The 13,445-nt window shown below is 40.5% G+C and overlaps 1 protein-coding gene across 4 annotated transcripts in view; it reads left to right on the top strand.

The window, feature by feature from the left end:
* Positions 1–7,642, top strand: part of HECW1 (HECT, C2 and WW domain containing E3 ubiquitin protein ligase 1) — a 282,245-nt gene extending 274,603 nt beyond the window's left edge. For all 4 annotated transcript variants that reach the window (XM_030009575.1, XM_030009573.1, XM_030009571.1 and 1 more), the window contains one exon: positions 2,451–7,642. In XM_030009575.1, the coding sequence (XP_029865435.1) occupies positions 2,451–2,562 (112 nt within the window). In that variant the 3' untranslated portion in view covers positions 2,563–7,642. The remainder of the gene's footprint in view (positions 1–2,450) is intronic.
* The last annotated feature ends 5,803 nt before the right edge of the window (positions 7,643–13,445 follow it).

Below are 13,445 nucleotides of genomic sequence, written 5' to 3'. Positions count from 1 at the left end.
AGACCAGAATTTAAACTCAGGTTTTGCCCTTAGCAATATATTGTGTTTTGCACCTTAAGTAGGTAGAAGTGTAAACGTAATGCATAGTACTCCTGAAAATTAGTTTTCATTTTTGATTTGATGGCAGTTTTTGAAGTGAAAGGATTTTTTTCTATAAAGTTGCTGAACTGGAGAACACAAGAGTGTTGCTTGGCAAAATGCTTCCGTGTTTCTAGACATGTTGACTTTTTCTTCCTTTCTTTGTAATAGTTTCTCCCCACAATAAGTTCCTTGAGACCTTCTATAGAAGAGCCCACTTCTATAAACCTCAAAATAGGAAAAGGAATTTATCTTTTTTCTGAGTTTGACTAGATCAAGGATGACTAAAAGTCAACAGCATTGCAAGGTTGTTTCATAACCAGTATGAAATGAGATGAATGATGATCAGTCAAGATGCATGTCTGCAAGAAAGTAAACACCAGTCAGTGGCTGTGGATATGTCTGCACTGCACAATAGGATGCATGACAGCAACGTCTGAGATGCTATGGTCTCATACAGTTAAATGTGCCACGGTTAAGTACCATATAGAGATACTACTTTAGATTCAGCAAAGTTACATTAGCAGAATCCACACCTGAGCCACCATGACTATGCTGCTTCCAGTTCTGGAGCCAGGCAGCTGAGCTCCTCAAGACCGGCTGTCTCTGAATGGTGCTGTCTTGCCTATGATAAACATGTTCTGAATGGACTACAAGAATCCTTCAGTTAATTAACTCCCAGTGGTTGATACGTATTGGCAATGGCTGTAGAAACAACTTTACGTTGCCAAAGATTGCTGAGATAAACAATAAACAGTGCAGGGCTACTCATGGATAATACACATGAGCTGCCATGTTTAATTTCAAGAGATGTATTAAATAATAGCTTTATTAATGTTCTTTTTCAATAACTCATATGTTCCCAGCTCATTTCCGCAAATTCTGTGTTTATTGTACACTCTCTCTGAGAGTGACCAGCTAACAAATCTTCATTCAGAAGGGGAAAAAGGACAGTAAAAGCTCTCCTAATTGAAATTCTGTGATGCAGTGAAGATTACGTGCCTCTGGCTATTTCAGCTGCTTGATTGCTTTTAATGATTCACCACTGGTGCTTGATAAAATTCTCCCTCTGAATCTGCAAGTCTCAGGCCAGCCCATCTACCAGTATCATGTTTTCCTCACTTTGTGGGTGGCCTAAGAGATGACTAGCACGGTTTCACATAGTTTCTCTAAGATAGCAGTTCTGCTTCAGTTTTGAAGAAATAACATTGAATTAAAGTATGAGATAGAAAAGCTAAAGCAACTTCACGGCTTCTAAAAATACTAGGGGCCAGAAGCTTAGACATTGTTAGCCTCAAGCTACATTTCCTTCTGTAGGGTTTTGTCAATTCACATTTATCAGAGGGAGCAAAAGGAAACAGAAGTATTTCTAGCACAATGTAAAACTCCAAGCTGACTGAAAAAAATGAAACCATTTTAATGAAAATGTGCCCCCCCTGTTTGTTGAATGAGCTCTACAGTTTTTCAGTCAGTTGAAATGGATGAATTGTTGGGGCAGGGGCTGTTTCTTTGCTCCACATTTGTATAGCACCTCACACAGTGAAGTGCAGTCTGCATCTGGCTCAGATTGCTGCTACCAGAAAAGCTGCAACAAGGTGGAGGCATGCGTGGAACCCCTTCCACAGCTTCTTTTGAAGGTGCTGCCAACTGGGGGTAAATATAATGATAGAACTGGGGGAAAAGGGGGTCATCAAGTTGGCAGTTTGCTCTGCACAAAATATTTTGCTTTTGCCTTGGCTACTACAAATAAATAACATTTAAAGGCCAGACTTGCAGCAGATGGCCAACAGCTGACTTACAGGAACATTATCGGCAACCTTCCTTCTTCAGTTAGCAGATCCCTGAATGGTCTTTTACCAGTCAGCCCTGCCTCACTGTAAACACATGCTGAGCCCATTCTGTCAGTATAGTTCATCACATTGTGCTTGTCCACTGGTGCAAAACTTACTAGCTGCTCATGTTAGATGTACAGCTGAGTTGCATTTTTTTTTTTAAAACCCAAAGCAACCAAAATTAGAGTAGTGGAGTTTTGTCTCTATCAGGGCCTAGATCCCAGCTCTGCAGTGACCTCCAGCATTCATGTCCATGAAGATCCCTGCAAGATCCCTGCAACATCTAATGCAGGGATAGCAGAGAATGATGTTATGTTGATACTTAGCTTGTGTCTTCTATTTGAAAGATTCATGTGTATGTGCACGTATGTTACAGTACCTCAGATTTTGGCAGGGTTTAAGAGTTTAATAGAATTTCTTTTTCTCTCTCTTGAGTGAACTTGAATGTCTTGAGTCTCAGTAGCAACTTGTTTTCTCAATTCTTATTTTCTCAAGTTATTTAGATTAAACTTAACATGTAGCCTATTTTTCCCTTTGCAGGGCACACACATGTTTCAACCGTTTGGATCTTCCACCTTACCCCTCATATTCTATGCTGTATGAAAAGCTGCTGACAGCTGTTGAAGAAACTAGCACCTTTGGACTTGAATGAGGGGGTTCAGGCACTTCTGGTGTTTTTCTGGCTGATGATGTCACCTTTCCTGTCCACCATCATTTGATCTTGGTTTCCCATGTTTTTATTTTTGAAAACAAAACAAACAAAAAAAAAATCAAGGTTAACAAAAGCTGTGCATGAAGAACTGCCGCCCTCTAAGATCTAACCTTCATGCTTTCATCCTCTGTTTCCAATGGACTGCTAGTCTGTATGCAATAGAAAAACAACTGTCTCAAGGTTTCTGTATATCTCTACATACCTCCATTAATAACAATGAAAATACAAATGCAACTTACACTACACTTGACCAAATGTTAATAAATGTTTACTTCCACCTACGTTGATTAAAAAATAAAAAAACCTCATCAGGCATTCCAAGCTTTTATATACCCACATTCTAAATCAGTTCACAGCCCATCTTACTTCTTAACCATTGAATCCAGTACTAGGAGCTGGTCAAATACATCTTCATCTGTCCTTGTTTTCCCTCTATGTATTGTCCATCTGAGAGACACCTATGAGCAAAACTGAAATTTTTATATATGAACTCATGATCCACATCAGTTGCATCAGCTGGAACTGGCCCAGATACATGGTGCAGATAAGACCTTCAAAAACTAAAAAAAACAACCTGTCACACAATGCAAAGCATAACAGCGATTGTTATGATTGTTACTTGCCAGTACTGGAGAGAACTTGCACTTCAGAGATATTGGAAGGGGCATCTCCATTGTAATGTTTACCACATAAGAAGCACAAGGTTGTGCACAGTCAAGAAGGATGTTTTATTATGTAGCATAAAGGACAAGGCTCCCTTACCTTAGTATTGCATATGACAAGAAAAAGAGGAAATAAGAAGAATGTTCTGCTCTTATGAATACCCTTGGGTTCTGTTTACCAGGTCTTTGTTTTCTGATGTTTAAAATGCTCCTTTCCAAATGAGAAGTATAGACAATCCCATCCCCTGTGTCAGAAGCCAATTTATTTTCTGACAGGCTGGGCTAATCTATGGTTGCTGGGGGCGGTGTTTGGTTCTGTCATTTTTCTTTTCTTGTTCAGTGGAAATCTCCATAACCTGAAGAGCGGTTGTAGGCAGAAGGTTTTAGTCTAGGGTCTATTAAATGAGAAGCTGCAGTGAATGAGGGTGCTTGTCAGGGATGAAGGGGACTGTAACTCTCTTTGGGCTAAGACTTTGTTGCACTTCCACTTGGAGTAGGCCCAAAGGCCCTCCAGTCATGTTGGGTACCACTCAACTGAAGATCTAGCTCTTGTTAATGCAGACATAATCCCTCTTTGGTTTGGTGTACTTTGTATTCCAACTCTGAAGCCAGGGAACAAAAGGAAAATGGCGGTAGGCTTGTCTCCGGATGGTTTTTGCTGAGGCTGTTACGATCAACCTCACTGCTCTGATTGTGTTCTGTTTATTAATCTTTGCTGCCCTTGTTTTCTAAGACTAATCTCAGATTGAAAGTGTTTGTCTTAACTGGGAAAAGGAAATACAAGGTATCTTCTGACACTAAATATGTTAAAGGATGTGTGAAATATGAAGTGAGAGACTTGTGAAGGGTGAGTGAAGGTAAGTGAGAAGGTAACATCATAGTGTCTAGCAGCTCACATGAAACACCACACCCCCTTGGGGGCTTGTTACTGGTAGCTTTGTGTTAGCTATGCTTCAGAAAACTGTAAAATCAGGAGACCAGTTCAGTGTCTGACACATCTAATTCCCGTAAGTTTTCTCTCCAGAGAAAAGAATTGGACCCTGCTTTCCCACATATTTTTATGGTGGCTATAGAGAAACTTATCGCACTTGAAAAACTGCATTCTGAGAGTTTTAGATCATTCTCCTGCTTTAATTCTTAGGTCAATAGGTATTTGAAAGGTGATGGACCCAAAAATATGTTTCTAAGCAGAAACAGTAGCTTTTGTTAATGATATATAAAATATTTGGGATATTTAAATTGCCCCATTCATTCAATTTCTTTGACATTTCAGCCCTTTTATACTAATTTACTGTATGGCTTTTACTGAGAATCTATTATATAGTACATTATTATTCTTATTGAGTACTCATATTATGGTTGCGTATGGAGGCTGCAGCTATAGGCCAGCTTCATTGTACCAGACACCGAAAATGACGCTTATTTCCACAAATGTGCTCTCAGTCATTGATTCCACATGACCAGCCCCACTGCACAGTACAGATGGAAATCTTAACTTTTTTCTGAGAGCGTCTGTCACGTGCACATGAATTACATCAGAGCAAGTCACACCAGGAGAGACTGAACAACAAAATCTTCCAATGTATGTAATTTCTGCCTCTTCACCACTGGGCCCCAGAATCCAGTGATTCCTGTATGGTTCTTGTTCTATTCCTGTGATGTTATAAAGTTACCTGCACTATGTCAAATGTTGGATGTCTTCCAACAATAGAAGAAAAGAAAGAGAAGTATTCAACTAGTTGGTCCATATTTGGCCAAGGAAAATAGTGCATCAAGAGCTGTCTCATTAACATAGTAAAAAAAAAAAATAAAATAATCCAATCTTTACAATACTGTATAGTTAAATTTTTTTAAGTATTTAAAAACTATATTTTATTAAGAAGAAGTGAAACTATTTTTTGTAGCATAATAAAAGATGTTTGTATTTCAGAGACAGCATCAAACCCCACTGATTGAAACAAAGAAGGCTTTCTCCTGAAATTCTTCTTCACGACATGTTCTGGCACTTGCCACACACTAAGCTAGATTAGGTGTCACGCATCTCCATGTTTGGCAGATGCCATCTCAAGCACCTTGTGTTTTCCTGCTCTGGGAAACATACAGCATGGCCAGCTACTTCCCATCAAAATCCTTGGTCCAAGCTGTCTTTCAAGCGCACAGCCTAGTATTTTTAAAGGTTGCTTTCTTAGGTGACTGTGATGACATCAAAGTAACAAGGTCATGCAGATTTCCTTGCAAGTTTTTTTGGATCTAAAGCCGGGAATAGAGGAAGACAGTTGACTGTTTTCATAAAACAAAGAGAAAGAAAATGCCATACTCTACTTTTCTTGCATTCTACCATTCCAGTCCTATCCCTCTCTCTTCCCAAATGCCCTACCCCAGTAGGTTCCCAAACACTGACATCATGTCTAGGATATCCAGATTGACGCTTCACAGTGCATTTCTCTACTCATTGTATCATACCATGGGCTGAATCCGGTCCCAGTCTGGAGTGAAGGGGAAGCCATGCATCTAAGTGGCACCATAAGGTTATAGTAAGTGAGGCAGTGAATGGCGCTAACAGGAGAGAGGGAGGAACCCATCTCCCTTGCCCTGTTATTTAACCTGCCCATTATGCAATTAATTGTCTTTGCTGTTGTTACGTATGTGCAAGGCATATACCCTTCCTTGTTCACCTTTCGATTCAAATGCTGTTACTCACTCATATAATCATCTGTGCTCTCCCAAGAGCTGTGTTTTCTTTTGTAAAACACTGACTCTTAATTATAGAATTTCTGGTTTCATTGTTTTCCCATAGTAAAGACTAGAAGATATTCCATAGGGTAGATTTACAGTGAAATAGTGTGTTCAGGTCTTTCACCTCAGTTCCCTTTAAACATGGTGGTGGCTAGATTACAATATGACATCAACACCCATACATTTTAAAATGCAAGTGAAAAATGGAATAGGCAATCTGACAGCTTTTGTGAATTGCAGTTTTCAACAGGAGCAACGAATATTGGTAATGTGTACGTTTGATTTCAGAGAGACCATATCTTTCTCAAAGGGGTTGTGATGGTATTAATGGTAGAGGGAGGGAGAGGGATATTTCTGTTTATGAAATCCTGTTGCCGTACTAGCATGAAGCTGAAGATATGAGAATGAAAATAGGTGTTTTAAATCATCAGTATGTCTTCCACCTCGAGGCAGTCCCACCTACTGTTCAACCACCTAAGCTATGCAGGATTTGATCCAGTACAAACAACTGTACCTTACTGTTAATTGCATCAGGTCTAAACCTTACAAATGCTGTCACTTCAGTCTGCAGTACGTTACATGAGCATTCAGTTTCAATCATGTGGCTGTGCATATTCAGAACTTGACTTTTAAGTTCTAGGGAGATCTGTGGCTATCACAAGGCAAGAAGCGAGTGGTCCAAACTACATCTAACCTCTAATGGAGAAATCATGAGTTTTGTACAGATCTGACATACAAGACTTTTTTCACCCAGTTTGCTCAAGTGCCCGTGAACTTTTGAATGAACTGTAGCTAAGGTTTTGAGTTTGTAGTCTAGTCTGAGAGACAGCCTGTGGGGAGGGGGGGTGTTTGTTGGATTTGTGTTTTGTTGTTCTAGTTTCACTGTAACAAATAGTTGACATACCTCTAGTTGAAAACAGTAGGATACTGAATTTGGACATGAAAATTAAATAAGAAATAAGCCAAAATATACATGCACAGAGGACGAGTTAAACTCATCCTTTGCTATTAATCCTGTGACAGTCTATGGAATTCCAGAAGGACAAATTTGACTGGAGATTTGTTTAATTTCTGTTGGAATAATAATAATAATTTGCCCTGCCTCCGTAGTAATATTAATAGGGCTTCCCAGTCAAGATTGAACACTTTCAGTCAAATGCAGACCTACAGATCTTTCTATTACAAATGCGGTGCTTTTTTATTATTATTCTTGCTGTACCTCAGTGTTCATTATTAAAAGAAAAAAATGACTGCAATATACTAAATCTGGGATAGGTTTTCCAGTTATCACAAGGTCCAAAAGGTTGGATTGTTACTTTCTCTCTAGTGAGTCATGTAGTTCCTTTGTTCTCGTAGAAAAACAGATGCCTGTAGATAGTAGATACTAGGTATAGTAAATATTGTACCATTAGCCAAATTCCCTGCAGCTTCCAATTTATCTAACAGAAATGTCTGTTATGGTTTTTGTTAAAGACTACATAAAGTCAATGGCAGGAAAGGTCCTCATTATTGGACTGATTTTGCTTATATTGACAGAAAAATGTCACATGATACTCAGGCTGTGCTTTCTATTCAACCACATCACTATAGAGGAATGTCAATAAAATCACTTTGTTATGGCATTGTGTGGACTGTCTATTACAAATAACTTCTTTCGCAGAGGATGTATTTTACTAGAGTGGATGGAAACTGGCACTAGTGAAAGTCCACTGACTTAAGGAATTGCTCTCCCAGGATCTCACCCTTTCTGACCATTGCATTCAGGCCCTTCCACTGCTTTTGTTCAATTTCGCAGGGTACATGTCTAAAACTTGAGGTTCTCCACATAAGCGTGCACAACCAAAGCCCCCATGCTCTCCTAGACTACCCTAAGACCAGCCCTGCCTTGAAAGCATGTGAGCTTATTCCTCGCTGTAGAAAATATCTGGACAAAGAGAGGGGCAGAGATGTATATAGTACTTAAGCATACCTCGCTTCTAGGTATAATTACTGCATTATGGGTATGAAAGGCAAGTGCAAAGATAATTTCTTAATAGCATATGCTGGGTCTGCATTAAGTGTTGACAGCAAATAAATAGCAAGATGCTCTGGCATTCGTAGTATGTCACACCCATTTCTCTACTGCTCGTCACTGTAATATCTCAGGCATGTTTCATTAGCACATTCCAGGATAGATTCACACACCTCAGATACACAGTCAGCAGACACCTTGCTGACCATACCTGTTTTCTTACATAAATGGTGCTCATGAGGGATCATAGTACAATATGAAGGATGGGAAAGCTTGAATATGAGGAGCAGTTTTTATAAGGAAAAATATAAGCCTGTAGAAGACGCTCCGACAGAAATGGTAAGCCTATCTTGCAGAAGACAAATCAGTAGCAAATGTGAAACTATGTGAATGTGACAGCTCTTAAGAGACCTTCTGCAGTCAGCACTGTGTTTCATCATGTGTGGAGGAGCGCAGGTCCACAAGGCCGAGGCCAGTGCCGGCTCTCCTGCAGCAGGGACGTCGGTGGTGGCAAGAGTAGCTAGCACCCGCCCATGCGCATGCTCAAGAAATCCAGGTCTCACAGCACAGCCTTTATTCAAAACTTGTTTGCCTGATTGTGCATGTGTGTGAGCTGGAAGTGGGGGCAGAGGGAGTTTCTGATACTAAGCTACATTTCTCTGAACTTTTCACATATAAAGGAAGGAAAAATCAGTATTTACTAAAAAGCGGTGAGATGAGCTGCTGATCAGTAGGGTACATCAGAGGTGTCAGTTTCTGCAGTGGTGATCTGTATATGTGGCTGGAACTACATCTTTTACCAGAACCCATTCTATGATACACGTTACTGAATTTCTGTTAAAATATAGCGGCAGTCTGCCTGAAGCCTCTATACGTACATCAGATGTCTTTTCTGGCATGCTAACAATACTCCATAATCCTATAGGATATTACAAATCAATAATAATCCCTTCCCACCCTGTGGTAGCAAAGTCATAGTTTCTTGCTACAATAGACAATAAATCCACTTGTGGCCTGATGTTCATTCTTGTATAAGAGGCTAGACTGGACAATAGCCATCATTTCTGGAGGACAGTGGAGAACAAAGCCACAAAGGGTTCACTGTGTCTCCTCTAATCATAAAGCCTCCTTGAGCTGCAAAGCCACACTTTTATTATTTTTTAATTTAATTCTGGTAACCTTCAAAATCAGTTTTGCCTGAAAATACCTTTCATGGATATATTAAAATTAAGTGTGCGTGGCTTTGTTTGTTGAGTTCCTACCATCTTGGAATTAAGTTTTGAAGAAAAAAAATGATACATTATTCTGTCTGAAACACAAGCCCTGTTTCTTATTTATGTTAGGCTTTGGCGTAAAGCACATTTGTATTGTTTTAACTCTAGTGTAAATGAAGCTCATCCCCACAACACTATGTTACAACTCTTTGAGGCTGAATAGAACAGAAGTCACTGGAGAACAGAAAGACTGCGACTGATGATGTTTTTTTCCTGATTTGCTGGCATGTAGGATTTCATATAATTAACTCGTATGGTATAAGAAGACAGTGGAGCTGCATGGGAAAGTTTTCTGTGTCAATGATAAACAACAGTTATCGTATCATTATGACCAATACTAAGGTCACTTGCCTTTCCATCTATACACGTTAGGGACATACCTTCACCTTTTAAATTTTTCAGTATGAAAATAAAAGACTGGTATGGGTTATTTTCTTTCCCAGTTACAAAATTAATCAGTTGTAAGAAAAAAATGGTGTAAATACTCTGCAGTGTGACACTGTAAATCTGTTCAGTCAGTTTCAAAATGGACCACAGACAGCAGTTGAAGAACTATTGTCGAGTGTGATTTCCTAATGCTGGTTTTCCAGAATCAAAACAGCATACAAAAATAAATTGCACATGCTCCTATTTTTCTGTTTTCAGCACTTGATATGCTTCAGTCTGTAGACGAAGCAGTATAGGTACCTAACCAGCATGCCACATGGAGTCATCATGTTTAGATAACAGCTTTTCAGGAATGCAGCTGGGGCAGCACTGGAATCTGCTTAGGAACTTTGTTACAAGCTGTGATTTGACTTCAGAACCTCATAGGTATGTCTTAGAATTAAATCTGATCAGTGACTTTTTAAGAATGACTGAAATTAGTAATACAGATTACTTATATAAGATTATACTTACAATGTGCGAGGATATGTTTACTGACAGCTTTGGCATCTTTGGCAATTGAATATAAACTTCCCTGCTTTAGGCATGTAAGTTAACAGCTTTAGTGATTCATGCATTGATTAACAGAACGGGGACCTTAGAATTTAACCCCTACTACTATGGTATGTAAAGCACACAGCATGGCTTTTGAACTTCATAGTTGTGCTTCAGCTACATATTTTAGTCCTCCTAATGTACAAACTGAAACAGGTTATCTTTATGCTCTGGACGCAGACATAAAATAAGTAGCGATGCACCCTGGATTTTGTAAAATATAGTCTAATTTGTGAAAGATGAAATCAGTCTTTGGGACCACCTTGGCACTGCAGAGAGGCTGTGAAACTGATCTGAGGAGCACCCGATATAATGCGTGGGGACCCATATGATGTGTTTTCCAACTGGTAAATTAATGTTTTTATAATATATGTAAAATTCATACACAAATGGAAATTTCTGCAAAATATGAACATGTGAAAGTATTTGGAAAGTTTATTCTTAGATTCTCTGAGCACGAGTTTATTCATCTGTCCTGGAAATGGTGAAATCAAACCCTATGAGCAAAAAAGAGGCATACATATTATTGTGACATGAGCAGCAGTTTATATTAAATCTCTCACAAATATAAAAGTAACTCGGCGAAGCTGGCAGTAATGATGCCTAGTGCTGCCACTTAGTGGAGCTGTGCTTTCATTCCTTGAATTAGAAAAGTGACGATTAGTAACACTTCCTTTGTTGCAGCTGGTAAGAAACCTCAGTTTGTACAAAAGCGTAGCAGGGGACTCTCTTTTCTTGGTGCTGGCTACTCAGAGCTCTTGTGTAAGTGCCTTTACGTGATGACAAGAAGCATTTGAAGAATACAGGTTGAGGAAACACCTCAAGTGAGGAATGTGTACTCTTCCTGCTTCCTCGTCTATAAAACAATCACATCAAGAAATAAGTAGCTCATCAATGCAAAATAACTAACTTCATATAGAACTTAAGCAGCCTGCAGAAATTCCAGCCATGGAAGATCATGGGAAGTTCAAAGGATGAATTTAGCACCTGAAAAACAACCTTAAGTTATGTGTGCTGAGCTACGGATGGTTAGATTTCATATTTCTGTTATAAATGGACCGTGATGATGATGATGACTGATGATGGTTTCGGGTAACTCTTCCATCATATACAAGTTGCCTGAATACATCCATATTGGGAAGAGGAACGTCCTGTGAAGATCAAGCTAGAGTCAGACAGATATAACTGAGCAAAGCTTATGTCCCTGTGCAAAACGTTTGATCCACAACTTCAGGGCAGAATAGAAATCACTCTTTCACTCCAGTGCATGCAGACATAAATTGAAAAGGACATTCTTTTAAACAGAACACCTGTGGTAGTGTCTTCCACCTCACCTCCTGCCTCTTAGCTTGAAGCCCGAACACAGCTCATGAGAATGAATTCCTTGGATACTACTGGCAGAAAAAGAAAAAATATGTTGAAATGTAAAACAGTCAATGTTATCTATACAAGCAGAAATCAATGTTTGTTATGCCATTTAAGTGCAATTGAGCATACAACAACTAATAATATTTCAGTGATTGAAGCCAAATATCGAAACAACAGAAAAAAAGCGTATATATTTTATCAGTAGGTAACATATGAGAGTAACCAGCCTAGATAGGTCTGTTAGCTTATCTCTAAATAAATGGAGCATTGTTCATATCTGCACGTTTCTCCCTGTGTGGGTAGCACATATAAGCTTATGCTGCAGTATTTAAGACTAAGATCAGTGCTGTTTGAACGCACAGGTGAAATTACAGTGAGTCATAAAGCTTATGTTTATCCTTTCTACAGGGAAAACAAATTAATACAGCAGATATCAGCTTCATAATGTTCTGGTATGACTAGGCAAAGCATAGTCTGGCTAGTGCATAGTAAAGTGGGAAAAGATTTTATTTCAGTCAGCTTTCAAGACAGTAAAGCACAATTTTTCTTTTTGTCATTGTCCTCCTGTTCTGTGGATAATTCTTTTTAAGAATGCAACAAATCCATCTTCCTGTTATATTAAAGACTCTTCTCATGTCTTTGGTAGTTTCTACCCTATGAAAGAAAAATAGATAAACTTATATACTATATGGAATAAAAGTTCTTCCAGATAGGAAGAAGCAATACACTCAAAACTACATACTGGTTCTGGAATTTATTCCTAAACTATTTATTTCCGGAAATAGGATTTGGCATTAAGGGAATAAGGGAATTCTAGAAAAATGCTTTGTCAGCAATTGTACTCCCATCCCTGATCAATGACCCAGGTTTGGACTGAATCCTTTCCTGTATGTTGGCCTGTTTCCCTTTTAGTCTCTTCTCGTCTGTGCTCTGGATATTGGCAGGCAATGCCGAAGAGATTCTGTGCCCTTAATGGAGACAAATGCTGCAGCACTGCCTCGATAAGAGACTGCCACGCAGAATGGGTTCCTTAAACCAGTACATTAAGCCAGCCAGATGGCAAAGGGCTTGTGAAGCGAGCCGAGTACAGCCATTTCTCAAGCCTCTTCCAGTTACACTCACGTGAAACCATTTCCACCAGCCTGGACAAATGGATGACTGGCAGGCAGTTCCTATACACCTGGTATAGACATGTGGAGCTCAGGCATGCATGGAGGAGAGAAGCTAAGCACGCCCCAGCTGCGGGAAAGTCTTAATTGGAGCTTGTGCCTTAGGTACCACAGAGGCCAAGGTTTCATTAGGCGTGTTTGTCCCCTTCGGAGCTGCCGCTGCCCCTTTTGTTCCTTCAGCCTTGCATCCCAGCGTCCCCACGAGGGCATGCCCTTCACGACCTGCTCTTGCGGTTTCACCTCAGGCTTCCCCCTTCTGACCTACCGCTCCCTCGGGCCACACCTGAGCGCCCGCAGACCGAGGCCCTGGGTCGCGCAGGTACCAAGGAAAGTCTGAACGGCGGTGCCTCGCCAGCCAACACTGCGTCACTCAGGCGCTCATCGCAGCTTCATTAGTATTTAAATCCCGTCACTTCGCGGGAGGGCCCGCCGCCCGCCGTCGGTCGCCCACTTCCCTCCCTCCCTCCCTCGCGCCCAACGGCCGCCGGCAGGTGGCGCTGCCCAACCGTCCCTCCCGGCGCCGCGCGGCGCCCCGCCCCGCGCACCCTCGCTCCCCTCCCCGCCCTCCCTTCCACCAAGGTGAGGCGTTAAAGGGCGGGGCCCCGCGGCTGCGCCCCGCCCC

This window comes from Aquila chrysaetos, chromosome 3, assembly GCF_900496995.4.
Source record: "Aquila chrysaetos chrysaetos chromosome 3, bAquChr1.4, whole genome shotgun sequence".
Taxonomy (NCBI): domain Eukaryota; kingdom Metazoa; phylum Chordata; class Aves; order Accipitriformes; family Accipitridae; genus Aquila; species Aquila chrysaetos.
Note: the sequence above shows the minus strand (reverse complement) of the source record. Positions and strands in the feature narration are given on the sequence as shown.